General features: G+C 38.6%; 1 protein-coding gene across 3 annotated transcripts in view; it reads right to left on the reverse strand.

The window, feature by feature from the left end:
- Positions 1–19,570, reverse strand: part of LOC105862777 (sodium/glucose cotransporter 1-like) — a 79,044-nt gene that overhangs the window by 40,841 nt on the left and 18,633 nt on the right. For all 3 annotated transcript variants that reach the window (XM_075996743.1, XM_075996744.1, XM_075996745.1), the window contains exons 5-8: positions 16,657–16,761; positions 12,471–12,576; positions 11,396–11,476; positions 5,732–5,952 (exon numbers count right to left, since the gene is read on the reverse strand). In XM_075996743.1, the coding sequence (XP_075852858.1) occupies positions 5,732–5,952; positions 11,396–11,476; positions 12,471–12,576; positions 16,657–16,761 (513 nt within the window). The remainder of the gene's footprint in view (positions 1–5,731; positions 5,953–11,395; positions 11,477–12,470; positions 12,577–16,656; positions 16,762–19,570) is intronic.

A 19,570-nucleotide genomic window follows, 5' to 3' on the forward strand; every position in this document is an offset into this window, starting at 1 on the left:
TTTTAAAGACCCATCAGTGTGCTGTGTGTACATCTGGTCTGTTGTTTCTAACTGCTGCACAGCACTCTACAGTGTTACTCCATCCATGTTTCATCTACCCACTTCACAGAAACTGACAGCACTGTGATGAATGTCTCATACGTAGTCCCTTATGGACTTGTGTGAGGATGTTTTAGGTAGATTCCAAGGAACATCAATGCTAGGTTATAGAGTACAATATACTTAATTTTATTAAATCCTGCCAGATCACCCTCCAGAATAGACAGCACCATTCTATATTTCCACCAGAAGTGCACAAGGGTCAACATAAATATCTACATCCTCAACCTGTGGCATTATGGAGCTTTCTAATTTTTGCTAGTCTCATTGTGGTTTTAAATTACACTGCTCTGATAACTCCAAATTATATGCGTGTTAGCATTTACACTCGTTTGAATTTCCTTTTCTGTACATTGCCAGTTATCATTTATTGCCCACATTTCTATTGGAGCTCCTTTTTCTTACTGATTTCGCTATTACTCTCTTTTCTTCATTATAAACATTTCTAATAATCTGTCGTGGCAACTTTGTCTACTGTATTCTTTGTTTAAAAGTCCTTATATGTAATATGATCAAATTGAAATGCTTTATACTTCCTCCTGTTTCAGAAATCTATGTTCTCTATCATTCCCTCCTCTTACAGTTTTACTTTTCACCGTCATTCTTTCACCTGAAGCCCACCTATGTGTTAGGTAAAGATGAAGGTTTGTTACTCCAAAGCAAGCTGGTTTTTCTAACATCATCAGAGAGTTAGCATCTCCCCACTGACTTGTGGAGCCTTCTTGAATATATACTAAATTCCCATAAATACCAAGTCTATCTCTGAACTCTTTATTCTGTTCCATTAGTCTATGTGTTTATTCATGGTAATTAAGTGTTTTTATTAATGCTCCTTTGTTTTAATATCTGGTAGGTTAAGTTCTCCCTTTTTGTTCTTCATTTTCAAACTTGGGTTAGCTATTTGTGGCATTTCTTTTTCCACATACTGTTTAAAGTGTATTGTGATATAATGCATGAAAGTACATCAAACAAATACATAGTTGTGTAGCACATTACCTTGTAACCATCATCCAAATCAAGAGATGGAACACTGCAGGTACCCTGGAAGCCTCCCTGTGATTTTTTTTGAAATTGAGGTGAAAGTCACATAACACAAAATTAACCTTTTTAAAGTGAAGCATTTAGTGCATTCCCACCTCTCCCTAGTTCCAAAACTTTTTCATCACCCAAAAAGAATACCAATATCCATTAAGTGATCATTCTCCATTCTGCCTTCCCTCACTCCCTGGCGAGCACTAATCTGATTTGTCTGTATGGATTTGCCTATTCTGGACATTGCATATAAAAGGAATTATACAATAGGTGCCACTTGGGTCTGTTTTCTTGTACATAGCATAATGTTTTCCTGATTCGTCCAAGCTGCAGCACATATGAGTATTTCTTTTTATGCTGAGTAATATTCCAAGGTATGGATACTTTTTTTTAACCCATTCATTTGGTGATAGACATTGGGGTTGTTTCCACCTTTTGGTAATTGTGAACAGTGCTGCTATGTGTGTTTCTCTGTAACTTCAAACACCTTCCATCATTTTAGAAATGACTGTTTTCATGACTGTTTTATTTCTTCCTTGCCTCTAAAAACTAATTTTGTCGCTTAACGGTGTGTCCCTAAATAGCATAACTTAGAATTGCCTGTGTTGAACTTCATACAAACGCAATCATGCAATACATAGCCTTTTGTGTCTAGCTTTTTAAATTTAGTGTCATAATTTGAAGACTCTTCCATGATGTGTGTAGCTGTATTCCTTTTTATTACTATATAGCCTTTTCATTGTATGAATATTGCACATTTAACAACCTTCCATTGATTAGAGAGCAATATAATTTTTAGAATAAGTTTCAGTCCTTAAAAAATCCAACTGAAGTATTCATTGGTTTCATTTAATTTACATACTAAATTGAGGAGGACTGATATATTTATAATATTAAGTTATCCTATTCAAGACTATACCATCGCTCTCTACTTATTCAGATTACCATCTATGTCCACTAATAGTTTAAAATTTTTCCATAGGTGGCATGTATTCTTAAATTAATCCCTAAGTCACTAGTGTGAATAGCATCATACTTTCTAGTTTTATATATATAAAACTAGAATATAGTTATATATTCTAGTAAGTTAGTACTAGTGTAGACAATGTTATTGATTTTTGTGAGTTGATCCTGTTCTTGGCAACATTGCAGAGCTCATATTAATTCTTATAATACACATTCTTCCTTCCTTGCATGCCTAGATCAAACCTGATTTAATCATAGTGCAATAGTTAAAAATTATCTGTGTAACTCAGCTGACCTTTTATTTAGGATTTCTGCATCAATGTTTGTAAGTGAAAATCCAAATAAATTTCTTCTCTTGTATTGTATTATAGCTTTGGAACCAAGATTACACTGGCCTTATAAAGTAAGATGGGAAGTTTTTGATGTTTTTTATTTTCTAAAACATCTTGCAAAAGATTAGAAATTTAGTAGAATTTCTTTGCAAAGCTATCTGGCTGGGGACTTTGGGAGAGATTTCTTGGATTATCATTTATAGTCTAACTGCTTTATTTGTCCATCCAAGTTTTCTATTTCTTCTTTTGCCAAAAATGACATACTATAATTTCCTAGGAATTTATCCATTACACATAAGTTTCAGAAATTTATTAGCATATACTTCATAATATTTATGAATTTAAAATATTAATATTATATTTAAAAATAATTTCTAAAAAATCCATTATAATTTCCCCTTTCTTGGTATTTTATATGCATCTCATTTTTTTTTTTGATCACTCTAAGAAGACGTCTATCTTATTATTAAGTCTTTTCAAAGATACAGCTTTGGGTTTTATTAACCATCTCTACTTTTTTACTCTCTACTTCATTGATTTCTGCCATTGACTTTATCTTTTATTTCTCTTTGTGTATCTGTCTCTCACTTTCTCTTTTTTGCTGGGTTGTTCTTTACTCAATTTCTGGATTTGAATATTTAGCTCACATGGTTAACTTTTCATGTCTCCTGAAATGTACACTTAACATGCTGCTTGCAATATGTCCTAAAAATTGATATGTAATGTTTTCATTAGCATTTAGTTTTGAATATAATTTTTATATAAATCATTTTCCAACTCACAAGCTATTTAATAACATAATATGTGACTTAATTTTCAGATATAAGGTATTTATAAAACTATCCTTTTGTTATTTTCTACTTTTTGCATTAGTCTGTACATAAAGTTTTTATATTACTCCTTAGTAGTGTAATAAATCTTCTTTTATGGTCTAATTATGGTCAATACTTATAAATGTGCTTGAAAAGAATGTTTATTTTTTGTTTTCTGTGCACAAAGAACTTTATATAACTAAGATATATAAATTTCTACCATTATATAACTAAGCCAGTTAGTTGCATTGCTTAGATTCTGGGTAGCTCTTTCTCTTGTCTGCATTATGACTTTGTTTCCAGAGGGGAATGCTAAAATCTCCAATCACAGCTGATGCTTTACATGTTGTTATATGCTGAAGTCTAACTTGGCACAGTGAGAAAAGACAAATAAGCAAAGTGGTCAAGGACAGGCATAGAAAAAATAAACCTTTCATCATTCGTGGATGATATACTACTGTGGTCCCCAACCCCGAGGCCACAGATTGGTACTGGTCCATGGCCTGTCACGCACCTGGCACAGAGCTCTGCCACCCCCCAACTCTGCCTGGTCTGTGGAAAAACTGTCTTCCATGAAACTTAGAAAACTAGGAGGGGGGCCCACACGGCAGAAGGTGAGTGGTGGGTAAGCGAGCAAAGCTTCATCTGTATTTACAGCCGCTTCCCATGCCTTGCATTGCTGCCTGAGCTCCGCCTCTGCCCCCATGAAAAACTGACTTCCAGGAAACCAGTCCCTGGTGCCAAAAACATTGGGGACTGCTGATATAATATGTAAATAAAAATTTACATAAAATTATTAGAATTAATGAGATTAACAAGGTGGCTGGATAGAAGACCTATATCCCAAAATAAATTTATATATAAATATACATTTATATGTATATATGCATATACATATATATAATAAAGAATTCAGAAATGTAATTTAAGAAGTATTGTTTATAAAAAGTACCAAAAATATAAGGTAGCTAGGAGTTAGACAAGTGTTATAGACATGTATGACCAAGAATGGCCACAGCATCAGTGTTTATAACAGTGAATACTGGAAACCATCAGAAGTTAGTCAACTGAAACTAGGTAAGTACATTTTGGTATATACACATAGCAGAGAGACTACATTGCCATTAAAAATGAAAATGCTGGCCAGGCATGGTGGCTCACACCTATAATCCTAGCACTTTGGGAGGCTGAGGTGGGAGGATTACTTGAGGCCAGGAGTCCTAGACCAGCCTGAGCAAGAGAGTGAGATGCCATCTCTATAAAAAATAGAAAAATTAGTTGGGTATAGTAGTGCATGCCTACAGTCCCAGCTATTTAGGAGGCTGAGGCAGGAGGATTACTTGAGCCCAGGAATTTGAGGTTGCTGTGAGCTATGATGACATCACTACGCTCTGCCCAGGTGACAGAGCGAGAGGGAGGGAGGGAAGGAAGGAGGGAGGGAAGGAAGGAGGGAGGGAGGGAAGGAAGGAGGGAGGGAAGGAAGGAGGGAGGGAAGGAAGGAGGGAGGGAAGGAAGGAGGGAGGGAAGGAAGGAGGGAGGGAAGGAAGGAGGGAGGGAAGGAAGGAGGGAGGGAAGGAAGGAGGGAGGGAAGGAAGGAGGGAGGGAAGGGAGGGAAGGGAGGAAAGGGAGGGAAGGGAGGAAAGGGAGGGAAGGAAGGAGGGAAGGAAGGAAGGAGGGAGGGAAGGAAGGAAGGAAGGAAGGAAGGAAGGAAGGAAGGAAGGAAGGAAGGAAGGAAGGAAGGAAGGAAGGAAGGAAGGAAGGAAGGAAGGAAAAGCCTGACACTTATTTACCGATGTTAGGAGATGTCTGCAACATATTTCAGAGTAAAAAGAAACCTAAGAGATGACAGAGTAGCAGTAGCCTAATTTCATTTATGAAAAATAGTCCATGCATCTATTTGTTTACATGTGCAATAAGGCATCTGGAAGCACATTCACAAAAATACTGTTGTTATCACTTCTTGATGGGATTTTGGTGATTTCATCTTTGAACTTTTCTTTATATTGTGACTTATAGTAAAAACTTGTCACTTTTATTTTAAGGCAATGGCTATATTCAATTTCTTAACCAGGGTAATGGTCACACAGACGTTCACATTCTTCTTTAGAATGCACATATATGCATTAGACAACCTTTTGACACATGCTTCACAATACAACAATGATATTTTAAAAGATGTATCACTGTTACAATCAGAACAAAAAAAAAATGCTGTTTTTCACTGCCAAAAAACCCTGGGCTTTTTGGACAATGATAGAAAAGAAGAAAAAAATGAAATTAGTTGATGTGTTCTATATGAAACTGCAAGAGAAACTGCTTAAACAGCATTTCTTAAGAGGTTATTTAGGCAAATATAACAACAGGAAGGGAAACCTGACCACAGAGAGCAGATAAGCCCACAGTTACCTGTGGCTGCAGAGACGGTGGTGGAGCCTGGCATGCACCCCCATCCCCATAGGCAGTTACCCCCGCGACAATGTTGCTAATTACCTGATCAGTACACCAGTAGTAAGTGGAGAGGATAGGGAGGCCAAAGAAGAGTCCGGGCCACGGGAGGTCTCCAGTGACGGGGTCTTGGATGATGTGGAAAGCATCTGGGCGAGGGAGGTAGCACTGTGGCTTGGCAGTCCAGTTTCCTTTGCTGATTGTACGTGGTATGGCTTGGAAGTACTTACGCAGCAGCCCCTCGTATCCTCCCACTTTGTTAAAGGCTTAAAAACACCATGATATTTATCAGTTCCTTAAAGAGCATAGTAACATGTGACTGAAGAACCAAGATTGCAAAGTAAGACCTGGTTTGATGAACTGTGTCTCATCTATAAAGTGCAAAGGAGTGACACACAGTCAAGATCTTATGTGTGTAAGGAAAGAAGAGCTCTTCCAAAGAGAAAGAAGAGTACAATGGACATTGGTGGTTGTGTGTCTGGTGCTCCCTCTCCTGCTCCTGGTTGCAGAACCCTCTTGCCAGTTGTACTCCATTCTGTGTGGGCCTAGTCAAACTGTCTTCCATTCCGATCTGGCAAGTGACCCAGGTCTGGCCAACATTCCCTGTCCCCTGGGCAACACCTGATGTATGACAAATGGACATGAGACCCAAGCTAGGCTAAGCAGAATTTGCTCCAGGATTCTTCTGCTGAAGGAACTGCTTCCTTCCATTGGGGTCTAAGCTAGTATGGCAATCTGAAGCTCTTTTGTCTACTTGATTCATTCTGAACCCTGGATCTAGCCATGCCTGAAGGTAGTGTGCCCCTGGATTTTTAGCTACACGAGCCAAGGATGTACTGTTTGCCTATACTAGTTTTGAACTAAAGTTCCAGTACAACTTAAAGAATCTTGATTAAAACATAAATTAGTATCATTTTTCCTACACTGCCAATAAAACATTTATGAAGCATCATAGTCTGATTTTCTTCAGAGCCTATAGCATTTCTCCCTCAATATCCTAAGTGGTGTAAAAGCTTGACATTAAAGAAAAACATTTTTAAAAAGGCACCAGAACACCTACTTAACAAAAATAAACAGAAAACCTTTTATTTTGGCATATTAAACCATATTCCTTTGAAACACACTTAATTTTTGAAAGGGGTTCAGAGTCATTTGGAGTCTAGTCAATGAGAGGATACTGAAGGACTATAAAATTAATAGAGCCACCTCATGGCATTTATAAAAATAAGTTCCATGTGTATTTTAAAAAGGTGAAACACAGGGCTGAGCATGGTATCTTACACCTGTAATCCTAGCAAGTTGGAAGGCTGAGGCACAAGGATTGCTTGAGGACAGGAGTTCAATATCAGCCTGAGCAAGAGTGAGATCATGTCTCTACAAAAGAACAGAAAAATTAGCTAGGCATGGTGGCATGTGCCTGTAGTCCCAGCTACTCGGGAGGCTGAGGCAGGAGGACTACTCAAGCCTAGGAGTTTGAAGTTGTAGTGAGCTATTATGATGCCACTATACTCTAACCTGGATGACAGAAAGAGATTCTGTCTCAAAACATAAAAAAAAAGAAAAAGAAAAGTGAAACACAAAACTACAAAGTTATTAGAAGTAAACAGGACAATAGATTTATAAACTTTGACTAGAGAGTACTTTTTTAAACAATTTATGAAAAGGCTGATAAATTTGACAAAATTTAAAATTTATATGGCAAATATCAAATTAAAAATTTGTTAGACTGAAAGAAGAGATCGGCACCACATATAAAGGGATCAAAAATCTGCATCAACAATCAAGGGAAACTACTGGAAAGAAATACAGTAGAGAAGATGAGCAGGTCACTCACAGAAAAAGGAAATGCAAAGAGCCACTAAGTATATGATAAGATGCTTAACCTCACCAGTATCTAGAAACTCCAAGTTAAAACAAAAATGAAAATTGAGATACTTAAAAAAATCAGGGCCAGGCGCTGTGGCTCACGCCTGTAATCCTAGCTCTTGGGAGGCCGAGGCGGGCGGATTGCTCAAGGTCAGGAGTTCAAAACCAGCCTGAGCAAGAGCGAGACCTCGTCTCTACTATAAATAGAAAGAAATTAATTGGCCAACTGATATATATGTAAAAAAAATTAGCCGGGCATGGTAGCACATGCCTGTAGTCCCAGCTACCCGGGAGGCTGAGGCAGAAGGATCACTCGAGCCCAGGAGTTTGAGGTTGCTGTGAGCTAGGCTGACGCCACGGCACTCACTCTAGCCTGGGCAACAAAGCGAGACTCTGTCTCCAAAAAAAAAAAAAAAAAAAAAAAAAAAAATCAATTCTATGGGTAAACTTCTAAAAAGTGTTAAAACCTCAAGTGTTGGCTGGTGGGGGTTAGGAAATATATCCTCATATACTGATGAGGATGTAAATTAGCACAGCCACTTTGGAGAGGAATTTGGGATATCTCTTGATAAAGTTAGGTTTATTCCATGGATGCAAGGTTGAATTAATATTAGAAACCAAGTCAGTGTAATCCACAATGTTAATAGAAAAAAGGAGAAAAATAATATAATCATCTCAGATGTGGAAAAAATGCTTAATACAAAAATTCAAAAACCATTCATGACAATCTTTTGCAAACTTGGAACAGAAGGGAACCTTGTTAGTCTGACAAAGGCTGTCTACATAAAACCACAGCAAGTGTTTACATTTAATGGTGAAATGGTAAAAGCTTTCCCTCTACGACTGGGGATGAGGCACGAAGGCCTGGTGTCTCCACCTCAATTGACCACAGTGCTAAAGATCCTGACTAGTGTAATAGGGCAGGAAAAAGAAACAGAAAGTATAGTTTGGAAAGGGAGAAAACAAAAAGGTAATTTTTTGACCTGGATGCCAGTTAACAGCTTGTGTTCACTTTGTGCTATTTCACCTGGTTTTGCAGTTTGATTTGTGTACTTTTCAGTAAGAAGTTTATTACAAATACAAAAGACAATAAGATGCAATAGACCTTTACTCATTTACATAAAAGTCTGCCTGTAATACCGTACAAGTGGTGAAAAAACAGGCTGTAAATTTTTGTTTTGATTCTATTAAACATACATCTCACACATTAAAAAATATTTGTATATGTGAAGAATATTTTTAGAAGGTTATACACAAAATGTGTAACACTGGTTATCTCTGGGGAGGGTGACCAGTATTTCATTGTATATCTTTTTGTTTGGCTAAAATTGAAAATTAAAAAATAAAATTGTATGTGCGTGAGTTCCATGGTAACTAGTTTAAAGGACAATGCCTATTTGGATATATAAGGTGCATATTTTCAAAACATAACAATTATTTCATTACTTTATAATAGTTTGTTTATCAGAAAAACTAACCTGAATGCCCCAATTAAAAATCCCATTAAATTTCTCAAAGAATATATAACTTAGAAATATATTTGCTGATATTAAATGGAATTTCCCACCTGATTCTAAAGTTTATTTTATTGGGTTCCATTAGCAACTTTTATGGTGGACTTGCACAGGTTTTTAAAATGTTGATATTTAGCATTAGCGCACAATTAAACACAACGGCTTACTGTGTTTTACAGTGTATAGCTTTGTCACTCAAATTAGTTATTGCTTCCTAGAGCATTTAAAAATGATTCAAGTCCTTGGACAATGCCTGGCATGTATTTTGTGTCTTAGCAACGCAGCACTGAGAACACTTCACAGTGTACGAATGCTTACCATGTGATAAGACTGAGGCCTGTGTGATTCTCTTTGATTCAATGTGTCCTCATTCCATGAGGCTCACCACATGCTCTATGGAACCATAATCCTTCTACTGTATTCGTATCATTTCAGTGATTTTTCACTATCTCAGCTAAAAGCTTTTCCTTCTAGATTTCTACAAGACCAATCTGTGCCCCATGGAGCAGTAATACCAATCTCAACAAGCTCACACTCCTAGCTGTGGAATGAAACTTCCATTTTATGGTAAGTCTACTTGCCATTACCAGTGTAATACGCTAATTCGTATGTTAGGCTTTGGCATTAGAGAGATCCAGCTCTTGGTGCCCTGCTTTTGGTGTGTTTCATGAACAAATTACCTGAGACTTAGTTTCCTCATCTGCAAAATGGGGATAACAAAAGTAATTAATTATGCCTCATGGTAACTGTGATGATTAAATGAGGGAATATAGATAAGTGCCTACATGGTATGTATACTCAATTCATAACTGTTACTGTTTTCATTCTTATAACTTAATAAGCACCTACTTTTTAAGTACAGTTATGTCGCATAATGACATTTTGGTCAATGATGGACCGCATGTGTGACGGTGGTCCCGTAAGACTGTACTGGAGCTGAAAATTCCTTTCGCCTAGTGACATCACAGCACAGTGCATTGCTCATGCGTCTACAGTGATGCTGGTGTAAACAAACCTATTGCACTGCCATATCACATAAAAGTACAGCACATACAACCATGTATAGTATGTAAGACTTGACAGTGATAATAAAAGACTGTTAATGGTTTGTGTATTTACTATACTATACTTTTTATTGTTAGAGTGTATTCCTACTACTTATATCTTTTTAAAAAGAGTTAATTATAAAACAGCCTTAGGCAGGTCCTAAGGAGGAGCATTCTTCTGGACCATTCCAGAAGAAGGCATGGTTATGATAGGACATGACAGCCCCATGTATGTTATTGCTCCAGAGACCTTCCCGTGAGACAAGATGTGGAGGCAGAAGACAGAAATATTGATGATTCGGACCCTATAGGCCTATACTTGTGTTTGTGTTTTAGTTTTTAACAAGGAAGGTAAAAAAGACAAAAATAAAACATTTTAGAAATAGAAAAGAAAGCTTATAGAATAAGGATATAAAGAAAGAAAATATTTTTGTATAGCTGTACAATGCATTTGTCTTTTAAGCTAAGTGTTTTTTTTGAGGGAGCAGGTGTTGTTTTTTCTTCTTCTTCTTCTTCTTCTTTTTTAGCTAAGTGTTATTACAAGAGAATCAAAAAAGTCAGGCCAGGCGTGGTGGCTCATGCCTGTAATCCCAGAACTTTGGGAGGCCAAGATGGGAGGATTTCTTGAGGCCAGGAGTTCAAAAGCAGCCTGAGCAAGAGCAATACCCCATTTCTACAAAAGATAGAAAAATTAGCCAGGCATGATAGCACATGCCTGTAGTCCCAGCTACTTGGGGAACTGAGGCAGGAGGATCGCTTTAGCCCAGGAGTTTGAGGTGGCCATAAACTATGATGACCCCTCTGCATGCTAGCCCCAGCAACAGAGTGAGTCTCTGTCTCAAAAAAAAAAAAAGTTAATTTTCATGGTAGTGATGACAGTTCAGAAAAGGAAGGTATGATGATAGAATAATGTGGAATAATGATGGAATCACATCTTTTGAGGGGGGGATCTTCCATTGACCTTGATGGATGGATTTAATTGAGTGGACAAAGACAAGAGGGGCTTCTACCTGGAGAGGAAGAGCATGGATGAAGGCCCAGAGGTGGTGATGAGTGTGGTGTACCAAAGCACTAGAGTTTGTCATCTCCGCTCCTATTCCTTGACTCCTCTTTCTCCTGAAGTGAGATGTTTCCTCCCCAGCTTTGAGCATGACTTTTGACAATGCTCTTGGATTCTAAGCACCTGAGTCTCGTCATTTGTGAGATGAAGGTACTCATGGCTCAGGCATCTCTAGAGTCAAAAATTCCACCCATAGTGCCCAATCTTCTCAAGTTTTACTTACCATAACACATTAACAAGACTGATCCCAAAAGCATAATGAAAGCATGCAAGACACCAGTATAAACCACAGCTACCAAACCACCTAGACAGGCAAAGAGAAAAGAGAAAGAACGCCCCATTTGACTCTCTCTGCTGAAAGTTACTTCTGCATCAACTACTCTATATACTGACTGCCCCCACACCACCCCCATCTCCACACTCAGACTTTTGTCCCTTTAATTCAGTGGGTCTTAGAACTACTTATGCTTATGTTTGTTATATCCTATTTTCTCTAACATCCTTAATAATCTTTTGTTGGATTCTTATTTTGCCCTTCAATGTCCCAATTTCCCTTTACTTCCCATTTTTTGAATCAATGAAAGTCTGGTAGTTTTCTGAAGCCAAAACACTCATCTTTAATCACAAAAGCTCAGTCTAGAAGCAATAGTTAACAGCCTCCCTGTCTCAGTTGTGACAACCACTTCAAGCATTACCAAATGTCCTCTGGGAAGAAAAATCCCATTCCCATTCTCCTGCACTGTGGTGAGCACATTCCTCCTCCTCACTCTGATTCTCTCCACTCTGAGGACTCTGGTGAACTGCTAGGGACACACACCAGCATCCAAGATTTGCACTGTGGCTGGAAAAGACAAGTGGTGAGAGCACCCACTCTCACAACATAGGCAGAGGTTGCCTGGGACAGAACTGCCTACATAAAAGATCCCATCCTAAGGCCTAACCTGGTGGCCTAAGGCTGCTGCCACTCCCTCATTCCTTTTCTGTGCACACACTCTGGTAGCCCCACCCCACCCCAACCGCAATCACTGTTGTGCCTGTTGGGCCCCTTGGAGAGAAAGCCTACCAGCCTAATCTGACTAGGATACCACTTAGACACCCTTGCCTCTCTTCTTTTCGCTGTTCAGCCCTCTCAGGACTCAGCAATGTGATCTTGCGCATTAGGGTTATTAGGTGTGTTAGGTTAGACTTAGGGAAAACGGGGAAAGCTGGACACTACTATCTCAATGTCTATTGGGACTCCACTAAGAACTAGAGCATTTCTGTCTGTATAAATATTTGTGTGATTACAGCAAGCTCACCTGTGATGGTATAAAGACCAGCAACTGTCAGCAAGACCAGGATGATCAGGTAAATATCCAACCCCCAAAGCATCCTCATGAATACTGCGTAAGAGCAGACCTCCAACTGAAATGAATACAAAGTCAGCAGGCTGCACTTTCACCTCCAGCTGAATCAACAATGATCCCAGAAAGAAACTGACCCTACAAGCCATCCACAAGAGGTGGTCTCTGGCTAGCATGTTTATTCCATCACCAGTGGACACCAGGTAAAGTTTACCCAAGTTTTGTTGAGCACAAGGCTTGTGCCCAATAAGTTCAGCCAAGGTTAGCACTTTTGGGGCTTGAGTTAATCCACACAGTTAGCACAACTTAGCCTCTTCTACTCTGTAGTCTCAGAGTGGGGCGTGTGCTCAGAGAGTTAGTTGGTCTTACAGTTCTGCCACTGGGAAAAGGCAATGGCAACATCTTCTCAGGGGTTGGCAAACTTTTTCTGTAAAGGGCCAGATGGTAAATATTATAAGCTTTGCTGGCCACAGACCATCTGTTTTTTACAACCTTTAAAACTGTAAAAAAAAAATCTTAGTTCAAGGGCTGTACAAAGCAGATCATTAGCCGGATTGGCCTGCAGACCAGATTTGTTGACGCTGGCTTAGTCAACACTGATTTTGAAACATCTGCACAACATTTAACTGGCTAACCTCTTGCTTTGTTATTCTGGTCTCCAAATCCAGGTATATAATGGGCAGAGATTCATTTATCCATTTATTCACCAAATATTTACTGAGTCTCAACCATTCACAGACACTCAGAAGGGTTCAGAAGATGCAAGAGTTACCAAAACTCAATTGCTATCTTCAGGAGCTTACATTTAATGAAGGAGAAAGACCATTAAACGGGCATTTTCCACACAGTGTGATAAATTCATTCATTCAGAAAGCATTTACTGAGTGCATTATGTGCTAAACATGTTCTCAGCACAGGAGCTAATGCAGTGAACAAGACAGGCAAGGCCCGTGGTCTCAAGAACCTTGCACTGAAGTGGAAAACACAAATAATAAGTAAACAAATAAATTATTCTCACATGGCAATGAGTATTACAAAGAAAATAAGAACAGAGTAATGCAGTGTGTGTGCACCTGTAGTCCCAGCTACTCAGAAGGCTGAGGTGGGAGGATCAGTTGAGCCCAGGAGTTCAAGACTCTAGTGTGCCATGATTGCGCCTATAAATAGCCACTGCATTCCAGCCGGACAATATGGTAACAACTCATCTCTAATTAAAAACAAACAAAAAAACCAGAGTAATGGAGTAGAGACTGACTGGGCATATCCTTGGAAGGCCTCTCCAAGGAGATGATATTTCTTCTCCAAGGAATGATGAGGAGTCAGCCATAGAGTCTGGGGGAAGAACATTCCAGACACAGTATAGCACAAGTTTAAAGGGCTTTAATGGGAATAAGCTAACTGGATTTGAGAATCAAAAAGGCAGAGCACTCAAGTGAGTAAAGGGGAAGAAGTAAGGAGATCAGGCCAGAGAGGTAGGCAGGAGGTCCAGCAGGGCAGCCCTTAAAATACATAATGAGTGAGATATACACCATCTGGGAGATGGTCATGCTGGAAACTCAGACTTGTGGGGGGACGGGACAAGGGGCATTTATTGAAACCTTAAAATTTGTACCCCCATAATATGCTGAAATTTAAAAAAAAGTGTATAAAAAATAATAAAAAATAAAATAAAAATAAAAAACAAGACCCCCCCCCAAAAAAAAGTCATAACGAAGAGTTAAAGTTTTATTATAAGCATGGTGAAATTTCCCAGATTGTTTTAAGCACATTACTTAACCCTCTTAGTGTGGCAGGCCGAAATATCGGCTTTTGCGTCTAGGGCGCAAAAGTTGATATTTCGGCCTGCCACAGTACGAGGGATAATGATATGAGATGGGTAAGCCTAAGGTTTTCTGGGAATAAAGAGGAGGGACCTGTAACCTAGGTTTGGGAGATGAAGAAGATGCTTCTGAATTAAAGGTATCCAAATAGGGGCAGAAGAGATCAAACTTTCACTCTTTGCTGATGATATGATATTATATTTAGAAAACCCCAAAGATTCAACCAACAAACTCCTGGAACTGATAGACAAATTTAGTAAAGTCTCAGGATACAAAATCAATACACAGAAATCAGAGGCATTCATATACGCCAACAACAATCAAATTGAGAACTAAATCAAAGACTCAATACCCTTCACAATAGCAACAAAGAAACTAAAGTACCTAGGAATATACTTAACCAAGGAGGTAAAAGACCTCTACAGGGAGAACTATGAAACACTGAGGAAGGAAATAGCAGAGGATGTAAACAGATGGAAATCCATTCCATGCTCGTGGATCGGCAGACTCAACATCATTAAAATGTCTATACTACCCAAACTGATCTACAGATTCAATGCAATACCTATTAAAATCCTATCAGCATTCTTCACAGATATAGAAAAAATAATTTTACTCTTTGTATGGAACCAAAGAAGACCCCAAATATCAAGAGCAATTCTAGGCAACAAAAACAAAATGGGAGGTATTAATATGCCAGATATCAAACTATACTACAAAGCTGTAGTAATTAAAACAATCTGGTATTGGCACAAAAATGGGAATATTGACCAGTGGAACATATCTGAGAATCCTGATATAAAACCATCCTCATATAGCCATCTAATCTTTGACAAAGCAGACAAAAACATACACAGGGGAAAAGAATCCCTTTTCAATAAATGGTGCTGGGAAAACTGGATAGCCACTTATAGAAGGCTAAAGCAGGACCCACACCTTTCACCTCTCACAAAAATCAACTCACGCTGGATAACAGACTTAAACCTAAGGTATGAAACTATTAGAATTCTAGAGGAAAATGTTGGAAACACTCTCCTAGACATCGGCCTAGGCAAAGAGTTTATGAAGAAGTCCCCAAAGGCAATCACAGCAGCAACAAAAATAAATAAATGGGACATGATCAAACTAAAAAGCTTCTGCACAGCCAAAGAAACAGTCATGAAAGTAAACAGACAACCTACAGAATGGGAGAAAATTTTTGCATCCTACGTATCCGATAAAGGGCTGACAACTAGAATATACTTAGAACTCACGAAAATCAGCAAGAAAAAAAATCAAATAACCCAATTAAAAAGTGGGCAAAGGACTTGAACAGAAACTTTTCTAAGGAAGACAGAAGAATGGTCAACAAACATATGAAAAAATGCTCATCATCTCTAATCATCAGGGAAATGCAAATCAAGACTACAATGAGATTTCACTTAACTCCAGTGAGAATGGCCTTTATCAAAAAGTCTCCAAATAACAAATGCTGGCGAGGATGTGGAGAGAGAGGAACACTCCTACACTGCTGGTGGGACTGCAAACTAGTTCAACCTCTGTGGAAAGCAATATGGAGATACCTTAAAGCGATACAAGTGAATCTACCATTCAGCAATCCCATTGCTGGGCATCTACCCAAAAGATCCAATGACACTCTACAAAAAAGACATCTGCACTCGAATGTTTATAGCAGCACAATTCATAATTGCAAGGCTGTGGAAACAGCCCAAGTGCCCATCAATCCAAGAATGGATTAATAAAATGTGGTATATGTATACCATGGAGTACTATTCAGCTCTAAGAAACAATGGTGATATAGCACATCTTGTATTTTCCTGGTTAGAGCTGGAACCTATACTACTAAGTGAAGTATCCCAAGAATGGAAAAACAAGCACCACATATATTCACTAGTAAACTGGTATTAACTGAGTAGAACCTAAGTGGACACATAGGTAGTACAGTAATAGGGTATTGGGCAGGGGGGAGGGGGGTGGGTATATATATACATAATGAGTGAGATGTGCACCATCTGGAAGATGGTCATGCTGGAAACTCAGACTTGTGGGGGGAGGGGGAAAAGGGCATTTATTGAAACCTTAAAATCTATACCCCCATAATATGCCAAAATAAAAAAAAAAAAGATGCTTCTGCCTTTTATTCTTTACAAAGTACTAGCAAGCGATTTTTCCTCCACTCTAGCTTAGACAGCAGAGGCCAAGTAACTTAGCGGCCAGAGTAAAGTGCTGGGATAAATCTGGCATCATCTTGAGTCCTGTGTATTAGGTATTTTTGGGGGGGAAGGAATTCTCTTTCATGGGCTGGCTTTTACATAACTCACCGCGATCCTATTGAAGATATAGAGGAATAAATACACAACAGAGAAGATGATCTGGATCCGGTAGGTACCAAATCTCTTCTTAAAATATTCTGACACCGTTACCACCTGTACATGCAACAAGAAAGTCACCATCAATAACGAGTACATAAGAGACAGACGCACGGGATGAACCTTGCTGACAAGTGCTGTTTGTCACAGATATGCAGCTGATGCTAGGAGCAGGTCCGGAATACAAGAAATGAAGTCACTGCTTCTGGCACCTGTTAGGATGAGATGAAGTAGGAAAGGAGAGGAAATACTGTTGTCACCCAAGAGGTTGGAATCCAGCTTCCTGTGCAATCTTAGCAATGCAGAAGCAAATCTAGCTAATTAAAATGGCTAATGATGACAAATCACTTTTATAATCATAGGGTAATCATACGGTAAATTCATAGGGTAAAATCAAGTGCTTTATCACATACTATAAAGATAGCCAGTGCTCAAGGGAGACAGAACTTGATGCCACAGCTCCCCGACCTGTCCTACTCCCCGACTACTAGCATGCATGCTGGCTATTCGAAATGATTCTGCTATATCTCAACACTGTCTCAGGCTGTGCACGCCATGAGGGCAGGCACTGCGCCCTCTTTGTTCACTATATTCCTGGACCCTAGCACAGTACCTGGCTCACAGGTGAATAAATAATTGTTCAATAATATTGTCCCACCTTCTATCCTGACTATCCTCATGTACTCTTGTACACTGACCTCAAATGTGTGTATTTTAAGTTCTAACCCCAATTCCACCTGCTTTATGAAGGCTTACCTAGGGTCTTCACAGGGACAACGTGCCCTCCTCCAAAAAACTACAGATTTTATTATTTTCACCTTTCATCTGGCTCTAAATCATATATGGCTCACTTACTCAGTATGGTTCTAAGCTTCCCAAGCTGTTTTACACTTATTACTTATATTTGTTTGCTAGAGCTTCCATAACAAAATAAACTGTTCATTCTCCCCTGCCTTTCCTTTCCTGCAGAAACTCCAATAAAGACAGTGGCTGAAACTTTTCCCTCACCCCGTCTCTTGCCTCCTGACCATTCTGGTGTCTTTTCCATGTGGCCCTACTATTGTCTCCTGTCTCTAGGACCTCTGAATATAGTAAACTGTTTGATCCTGAGCCTCTCTTGTGTCTCTTCTTGTGGTTGCACCTGACTGACAAGCTCATAAAAGAATACAAAATATAGTGTGTAGTGGTTATCTTATTATTTTATTTTTTAAGAGATGGGGTCTTGCTATATTGACCAGGCTGGCCTCAAACTCCTGGGCTTGAGTGATCCTCTTGCCTTAGCCTCCTGAGTAGCTGGGATTATAAGTGCATACTGCCATGCCTGGCTTAGTATCTTATTTTAATTAGCATTTGCCTAATGATTAATGATAGCATCTTCTCATATGACTATTTGCCATTTGTATATTTCTTTCCGTGAAACATCTGTTCAAACCTGTCTTATTAACTGAGTTATAAAAGTTTAAAATATATATATATTCTACATATTTTTATAACTTTCACAAATATTTCCTCCAAGTCTCTAGCTTGACTTTTGTTTATTTTATTTTTAATTGACATGTAATAATTGTACATATGTATGGGACACAGAGTGATATTTTGACACATGTATACAATGTGGAATGATCAAATTAGGGTAATTAGCATATCTATCACCTTGAACACAGACCATTTCTTTGTGCTGTAAACATTCAAAATCCTCTCTTTTAGCTTTTTAAAAATATACACTAAATTACTGTTAACAGTCTTTACTCCATAGTGCTACAAAACACTGGAATTTATTCCTCCCATCTACCTGAAACTTTGTATCTATTAAACAACCTCTCCCTATCCTCTCATCCCCCTTACTCTTCCCAGCCTTTAATAACTACAATTCTACCATGTGGTGTTTATCTTTCTGTGCCTGACTTATTTCACTTAATATGATATTCTCCAGGCTCATCCACATTGCTTTGAATAAAAATATTTCATTCTTTTTTATGGCTGAATAACATTTAATATTATGTGTGTGTGTGTATACATATATATATCACATTTTCTTTATCCATTCATCTGTTGAAGAACATCTAGGTTGATTCTATACCTTGGCTATTGTGACTAGTGCTGCAACAAACACAGGAGTGCAGATATCTATTCAGTAATACTGATTTCTTTTCCTTTGGAAAAATACCCAGTAGTGGGATTGCTGGATCATATGGTAGTTCTCAAAAAATAATTTTTGAGAAACCTACACACTGCTTTCCATAATGGCTATACTAGTTTCCATTCCCATTAATAGTATATAAGAGCTCCCTTTTCTCTGCATCCTTGCCAGAAATTGTTATTGTCTTTTATTTTTCAATTTTTTTGAGACAGGGTCTTGCTCTGTCATCCAGGCTAGAGTGGAATGCGGTGGCATCATCATAGCTCACTACAACCTCAAAGTCCTGGGCTGAAGTGATCATCCTACCTCAGCCTACCAAGTAGCTGGAATTATAGGTGCATGCCACCACACCCAGCTAATTTTTCAATTTTTTTTGTAGAGATGGAGTCTCTCTCTTGCTCAGGCTGGACTCAAATTCTTGGCCTCAAGCAATCCTCCCACCTTGGCCTCCCAAAGTGCTAGGATTACAGGGTGTGAACCACTGTGCCTAGCCTGCTATTGTCTTTTTGGTAATAACCATGCTAACTGGGGTGGGATGTGTTTTGATTTGCACTTCTCTGATGATTAGTGATGTTAAGCATTTTTTAATGTGCTTGTTGGCCATTTTTATGTCTTTTGAGAAACGTCTATTGAGATCTTTTGCTCATTTGTATTTTTTTTCTGTTAAGTTCCTTGTATACTCTGGATATTAGTGTCATGTCAGATGAATAGTTTGCAAATATTTTC

Source organism: Microcebus murinus, chromosome 22 (genome assembly GCF_040939455.1).
Source record: "Microcebus murinus isolate Inina chromosome 22, M.murinus_Inina_mat1.0, whole genome shotgun sequence".
NCBI classification, from domain to species: domain Eukaryota; kingdom Metazoa; phylum Chordata; class Mammalia; order Primates; family Cheirogaleidae; genus Microcebus; species Microcebus murinus.